The following is an 8,063-nucleotide window of genomic DNA, read 5'->3' as shown; positions in this document are numbered from 1 at the left end:
AAAACAGTAAGATTTTATTCACATTTAAATTTTCTTTTGAGCATTCAAGTACAGAATGTTGTTAAGTTTTAGTTTTGATTTTTGCAATTAGAGACACAGTGATAACGGAAAGACTGTATATACACCCATGTCCTTGTGTCAGCCCTCTGTGCAGCCTGGGGAGGTGTAATAGAACAGGTCATGGTGGGCACCTGGCGCCTGAGCACAGCTTTCTCCTTCAAACAGGTAAAGTGGTCAGTGAGGCCGCAACCGATTATACTGATCACCTGGTGAAGCTATACATGTCAATTATAAAATCTCCTGTGTTAGTAACAATAAAATCTGTGCTCTGAGTTCTTACATTTTCGGTACCCGTAAGTTTATTCATCAATTTGGCTATGTGTAGTAAAATAACCTTTCTTTTGCTTTTAGGCATTTTTCAAATTCCCTGACCTCAATTTCATCAACCATCCCCTAGCCTTCCTGGCATAAAAAAAAGGTCAATATAATACAAATGTCAAAAGCAAAAGAGAAAATCCACACAACAAATAGAACATTCTCAAACCCGGACTCTGTCCTTCCTTGACTCAGGAACAATCAAGCTATTTGGACAGTGAGGTTATATTCCCATTTTATTTTTCAGTTATTTCTCTCTGCTTTAGACTTTTATTAGCGCTCCAATACCGATTTAGATCTAGCCATATGGTTCTTGGGAGGACATCAGGCCTTCCTTCTCTGAGGATGCCGCCCCCCTCCAAGGGAGTTAACTGAGGTTGCCGATGGAGGAGAATCAACTAAATCTCAAATGAGTTGTACTTGAGAGAGAAAAAAACATACGCATGGGAACCATCAGAGGTGTTCTGCAAAGCTCAGGATGCTCTAGAAAGGAATGCCATTATTGTCATGAAAAGGGGGTGGGGCGTCATGAGAAAAGGGTGGGGCATCACTGGAAACTCTGCTTACCCCTTGTTCAGATTCCAAAAGCTCTGTTTTGACTCTGACTGCCGGCATCCCATCAAGCATTAACATTCTGTTCTCAAAGGTGTTGGTATTCTGAGAATAAAAGAGAAACAGAGAGGGAGATTCAACTCTTAAGGCATTCAAAAGAAGACACTGGCAGAGAGCTTCCTTCATTATAGTACTTTCGGTACTGCTAACCTATTTTCTTTTTTACTATGAACCTAATTAAATGAGAATATCGGCATAACCAATTATCCCCCCACCCCCGAACTTTCCTTTGAAATAATGACCAAGTACCAGAATTAATCAGTCTGATTCTCTGACCCCTGGGTTGGAGGTCACTCTATAATAAACTGCAGTATGGAAACCTTACATTAATTTATATGGGGCTGGGACAATTCATCACACTTTCCCAGTCACAGAGGAACTACAAGGCAAGTTTCTGTCTTCCTTAGCTCTGAAGACTGTAATATGCAACGACATACATAGAGAAGAAAATCAGATAAAAAAAATTACATATTCTCATATTCGTCAAAGCCTAAATAATTTAAAAGCAAGATAATATAATTCTGGACATTCAATTTTTATATCATGGCAATTCTGATCAAATGAAAATTTCTATATATCAACCCCCAACTTTCAAAATAACCAACATAAGTGTTAGGTTCAGTGTGAATTTGTACGGTGAAATCCTAAGTAAGGAACAAATAATTTGTTTTCTGTTCTGGTATATATTTGGTTCATCTTAATGCCTCTTAGAAAGGAAAACCTTGTTGATAATATTGTAGCACACCAGAGTGTCAAACAACATTTAAGAAATGATTAAATCCAGCTTAGTTTCTACTAATTGTCACTGCTTTGGGAATTTTCTGAAGTCAGGAACGTATGAAGAGAGTCAGAGAGTCATATTTTAGTGCTTGCTTAAGGCCAAACTTTGGCTCATATTTTAAAGCATGTTCGGAATGCCAATTTTACTTACTCTCATGTTGCCTGAACAAAGAAACTCATATGAATAAATCTGATTTTCTAGAATGGTTACTTTTGCTCAGTTACAAAATGTGACCACATGACACACAAGTACTCTTATTAACAGGAAAAAAGATCTATTTTGAATTGAGAGAAAAAAAAAAGATCACTTTCTAAATATTTTGCTACATGGTGCAAAAGATTAGTAGAATTTCTAAACCTTCAGGATTTCACATTTCATCCAGTTGCTTTTCTACCAAATAGAAAGTTAAATAAAAACAACTCTCACTTCAACAAATCATAAATTACATGTTTTATTACCAAATAATACCAACAGAGTGCAGTATAGTGAAGCTCTAATTATTTCGCCTATTTCTCAAGTATTCTTTTTAAGAAAAATGCTCTAAGAGATAAAATTTATACGGCCTCTCATCACAAATATTTGCTCTGAGAAATCAAGGAGAAAAAGCAAATTGACTCTAGAGGTAACTAATGAGCATTTAGAAAGCCTCCACCACCTAGTCTATTTGGTAATAAAAAGAAGGAAACAAATCACTGTCAATTTCCTTTCCATGTAACTATCCCAATATTTGCAAAATTGGCAGGATACAGGTTTTTAAGTTTTTGCTTTAGACTTGCCCATCATTTTAGGAATTTTACATCCTAATAGACAGTTTACAGCAGGAAGAACTAAAGTGTCACTGGAGAGCTCAGTTAAATTGTTCTGAACTCGAAACCTCTGGGTTCTGAACTCGAAGACTCTGGGTTGTTTATACATTGAGCACCGATTTTCAATCCAAATGCATGTCACTTGCTCCCGTGGTTGGAGGCAGGCAGCTTGGCCTGCCATCACCCAGACTCAGGAAAGCCTTGCTGCAGCCTGCCAGCCCAGAGGCTCACAGCATCTCTGGGAATCCACCTGTAACAAAGCATCCTGTAGGTTGCTTGGCTGGTAGACAAAGAAGAATGAGTTGATATTGCTGCCTACCCTGGAGGAGGTCTTGCCCAGATGAAAAGGCAAGAAGCTGCCTCCTAACAGAGGGCTACGCAAGAGAGCAGAAAACACAAAGAGTGACCCGGGAAGGCTGATTTAATGAACTGTTAGAATCTGATTAGAGGCTAATGTCCCTTTCAGTACTTTGTACCAATTTATAGCTGATATACTTTAACCATTTTCCCCACTGGCTGTGATAAACTCTTTAGATTAAAAAATGCAAGCTAACCAGAGTGTTTGAAGTTAAAAACTGATAAATCATAAGAACCTGACAGGGCCCGTGTTTCTTCCATTTAGTCCATTTAACTATCACTATATTGGTGACATATATGGCGGTTTTTAAGTCTGTATTGCTGTTCTTCAATAATCTGTTATGTGGTAAAATCAGGGTATACGTTTTAGCTTCACAGGGAAAAAGAAAAAAAAACCTCACATGCTCAATTTTTATAAGAGATTAACTTTTCCTGGAAATATTTCTCCAATTTTCTAAAACCACTTACAGCCACCACCATAAAAAAACACTATAGATAACAATGTTCACAGCTGGCGAACTAAGCCTCAACCATTAAACTCTGTCAACTAGAGCAGATTCAATCTGTATACATGCCTGAAAGTTATGCTGTAAATATATGTGAACCATCTTAATCTCTGCCTTCATGATTCTAGCCCCATTAGCATCAACATAAGCACTGAGGATCACAGCATGTTTCCAAACTATCTAAGAAGGTACATGGTTTTTATACAAGGCATGGTAATTACACAGCATTGATGATATAGCCCTTGAAACAAAATATTGGTTTATCTGACTAAGCGAAGATCAGATACATATAATCTCAGATGACTGTAGACGTTAAATATGTAATAGGTTCTAACAATTGGGAATTGTTGTCAAATATATCTTGCTATGATCTTAATCAAAATACATTTGCTGTGGAATCAATAGCTCAATGGATTCCCAAGAGGTAAATAAAATTACACAGTCATCCATTTTAGGATTGTGACACTATTTGTGTATTTATGCTGTTAACATATATTTTGATACTGTACAACCCTCAGAATTTTAATTTTTGTGTATATGCATATATAAACAGACACATAGGTACACACATGTGGGTACCCGTTGCTTGTTTCACAAGTGAATTTTATCAATTAATGCAAAATTATTCATTTAGGATTTGTTAGTTGGCTGTTGACCAATTTCATGAGTACTGGATGCGAATAGTACTCTGGGTATTCCTATTAGCCAAAAAAAGATTTGGGAGCACTGCTGACAGTAGCTTTCCTAGTCAAAAGCCACATAAGCACAATAGTCATTCATCCTAACAACTCTCACATTCTGAATGGAGATGTGTAGCAAGAAGAGGGACTGATCTTCAATGACCATAATTCATAAAAACACACAATAGGGGTGACTTTCCAGGTCACTTCTCACAATCTCTCCTGAATAGGTCTTTCTCTGTTCCTGCCTGTGGGTCATTTTGCACAACTAGAATAACAAGAAGCTAGCCAGTCAACAGTCAACAGTCCTAACTTTTATTTTTGAGACAGAGTCTCATTTTGTCACCCTTGGAAGAGTGCCATGGTGTCACAGCTCGCAGCAACCTCCAACTCTTGGGCTTAGGCGATTCTCTTGCCTCAGCCTCCCAATTAGCTGGGACTACAGGCATCCGCCACAACACCCAGCTATTTTGTTGTTGTTACAGTTGTCACTGCTGTTTTTAGCTGGTGGGGGCTGGGTTGGAACCTGCCGCCCTCAGTATATGGGGCTGGCACCCACCCACTGAGCCACAGGAGCAAGGTTTCCTCTTCTAAGTCAAACATAACTTCTGGTATTTGCTTTGCTCTTCATAGGTACAGGACATATTTACATAAATACATATCCTACAGGTGATGAGAAATAGGAAAATGCCACCCCTGCCCCATGCCCAAGAACATGTTACATTAAACAGTGACAAATGTAAGGGACACAGGAACGGTGATTCAAGATTTACTGCACCAAGCTGGCTGATGCACTTTCATAGCAGACTCTTAGGTTTATATGCAAGTGTGCCCACTGGTTCAAAGCACCATCCTGTGGGGCCCTTTTCCTAGAGAAAATGCAACAGAATTAGACTAGAGGGAAATCAGGCTTTTGTATGAAAAAGACTTCTGAGAGAAATCAATCTCTCCTCTTTCTTGACTCACCTCTATAATAACAAATTAAAAACAGTAATAATAGCGATTTTTTTTCAAGCCCTACCCAAGATGTGCGGGTTCAACTAACAGGTCAACGACTAATTCCAAAACATGTGCTCACAAGAGACTCTGTGAATTCCTCCTCTTCTGAATAACTGTTAAGGAACTTAACATTGGAATCATGCTTAGGTAACAATTTTGGTTACCTATTGCCATGCAAAAAATCATATAATGGCCTAAAACACCAATCTTTTTATTATTATTTTCGTAGCAACAATAGTAATAATGATACTTTTTTTTTTATGTACGATGGACCAGACCGTATGGTAAGAGTTGTGCACATTTTATCCGCCAGCAACTGAAAAGGTCAATGCTACATATGAACTTCAGGCATCTGAGACACAGGAGGTTAAATTGCTCAAAGTCACACAATTAGTAAGTGATACAGCTGTGTCCCAAACCGAGTCTGATCCCAATCTTGCACTTTTAACCACTGTACTATACCTATCTACCTACCCACCCACCTCTATGTCAATATGCATTCCTTTTATAAAAATATGAAAAAATATCAGCACCTTATTAAAAGTCCCAACACAGGAGCACTGGAACCTAGGCGCTCCTCCCAGGGCTGACCTGACTTAGTCAGGAACCTGAATGTGAGTGTCAACATTTTTTGGAGTAACAATACTATGTCAAATCACTCTTTGATTCCCAAGCTATTTCACATTATTTTTCCTCTAAATCAAGTTTTGAACATAATTCAAATCTGTGAATTATGTTTTATCCTTTAAAACCTCATAATGAATTTAGCAAGTAATTTCATCTATTATCTAGTATCTTTAAGATATTCCTATCTTTGGTGGTTCATTCAATATTTTCACAGTAGTTTCATTTACTTGGGTGATACAGTAACTTCACTTTCTACATGTTATACTAAGGACAGATGCATCTTGGAATCACATTTAATTTATAATTGCTAAGATTAAGTGTAAAAGTATACTCTTCTATGTCATTTCTCTGCACCCTGATAACTCAGTTTTGCAGAGGGCATATCAATAATCAAAGTATCAGAAGTGGTACAAAATAAACATCAGTTCAAACACAGACCTTGCCATTATAGGCCAACCTTTCATCTTTAATTCTTCTGCAGAATGGGAGAATGGTTATCACATCAATGACTTTTTATTAATGGAACTAAGAGCTAAAAGCACAGACCTATTGGGACCCTCAACATAAATCCCATTAATCGTTTCAGTGATCCATCCATATATTCACACATATATATAAAAATCTAAAAATCTAAATATTTGTCTTCAGTCTCACAAACAAAAAATAAAAATCCTCCCATTAAAACATATGCAACAGTAAAACTATATGTGTAATACAGCAATTATGTTTTCCTAATAGCAAGAATTTTGTTTCATTGGTAAAGTGCTAACATAGCACAACAATACACAGTTTACATTAACATTTTAGAAATCTTTTCTATAAGTGACAGTTGCTAAACTAGCCATGAAAAACAGACGTTCAAGTTGCAAGTGGATGCTTTCCAAAGGGGCGAATAGCCCAAACCAAACCGAAAGCCAATTATATATAGAAAGTGCTTCCAAGGGACCTCAATTTTTAGAAATTACAACAGATACATACATGCCTTCTTTCCTTTGACCATCCTGCAGAGGATGCTTAAAAAGACATCTGAGCTTCCATATACCCCAGTATTAACACAAATTGTAACAGAAAAGTACCTCTGTCAAACGTGCTCTGAAAAACTGAGCACACTTGGGAATTATGAGTTGGCCAAATCTTTCTATAAATATACAGTGAGAGTCCGAGCTGTGCCAAAGTCCTTCCATTCCATCCACACCACACTCATTACTGTGAGGCACCATGGGAGATGTGAGGGGCAAGCCAGGCACTGGGAGCCAGAGTGGTCAGAAAGCAGGAAAACATTATGCAAGAGAAAACACCAACCCACCACCCACCAAACCCTAGCGAGGGAAGGCAGGACGTCAGTTTGGTGAGCAGGTATTAATGTTCTGGGGAGACAGCCAGTATGTGGGAACAGGTGTCAGAAGGAACTAACAAGTGCATTTTTTTTTAATTCACAAATATTGATTTAGTGCCTGAAGCCTGTAAGTTAATGAAGAGATGCTTTATAAAATGAAAAGGAGCACAATTTGAAATAGACTTGGAAGCTCCAGACATAGACACAAATAAGATGATCACATTCAAAGCTTCTGTACACTCCCACTCGCTGGCAACATTTAATACTTTCCTCTAATGAATGCTGAATTGTTACAAATTGTTCTATGATTCATAAAATGGCCAATATTCTTATTCTGAGTATTTATAGCACAAGCTTAGCTCTCTTATTTTAGCTATGAAGACACAGGAGTTGCCACCCATACATTCATTTTTCTCTTTTTTTTGGTAGAGTGAGGTTTATTTTTGTGCGGGGATTCTAAAAGACGTGTGTTGTTGCAAAGGGTGCTAGACAGATGAATTATTTGACATCTGAGGCCCTTCTAGGGGCAGGTGCTGGTTGCCTTTCAAAAGATTCTCAGAGTCCATGTCTGCATTTCTTTTTCTTTTCCTTCCTTTTTTTTTTTGTTAAACAGGCCTGGGATGGATTTGAACCCACCACCCCCGGTGCACAGGGCTGGTGCTGTAACACCCAGCCTGCACCTGCACTTCTTAACGTGGAAGACAGAAACTCAGCGGCAAAGTCCCAGATCAGACATGGTGGGCAAAGTACACACATGGGACACATTAATGGTGCTTCAAATGTGTGTCTCCCATATCCAGGACCAAGGGCATCCCAACTCAGCAGAATTTGGGAATCACATGGAGAATATTTTTGGGAATATCACTAACAGAGAAATGAATCCAGAGTCCAAGTTCTGAAGAACAGGGTCAACAACAGAGTCGACGGATTCTATGCAAACACTCAGATCCCATATATTTTTCCTCCACAATTCTGCCTCCTAGC

At 38.2% G+C, this 8,063-nt stretch overlaps 1 protein-coding gene across 2 annotated transcripts in view; it reads right to left on the bottom strand.

Annotated features, from left to right (window-relative positions):
• The window catches only part of KLF12 (Kruppel like factor 12), a 424,059-nt gene that overhangs the window by 250,918 nt on the left and 165,078 nt on the right, over positions 1–8,063 (bottom strand). Inside the window, exon 6 of one of the 2 annotated variants that reach the window (XM_023513201.1) lies at positions 943–1,032. In XM_023513201.1, coding sequence (XP_023368969.1) covers positions 943–1,032 — 90 coding nt within the window. Of the gene's footprint in view, positions 1–942; positions 1,114–8,063 lie in introns of those variants that run through there. The other variant, XM_023513200.1, reaches the window with a different exon arrangement.

Source organism: Otolemur garnettii, unplaced genomic scaffold, assembly GCF_000181295.1.
Source record: "Otolemur garnettii isolate 467f Iridium unplaced genomic scaffold, OtoGar3 scaffold00036, whole genome shotgun sequence".
NCBI classification, from domain to species: domain Eukaryota; kingdom Metazoa; phylum Chordata; class Mammalia; order Primates; family Galagidae; genus Otolemur; species Otolemur garnettii.
Note: the sequence above shows the minus strand (reverse complement) of the source record. Positions and strands in the feature narration are given on the sequence as shown.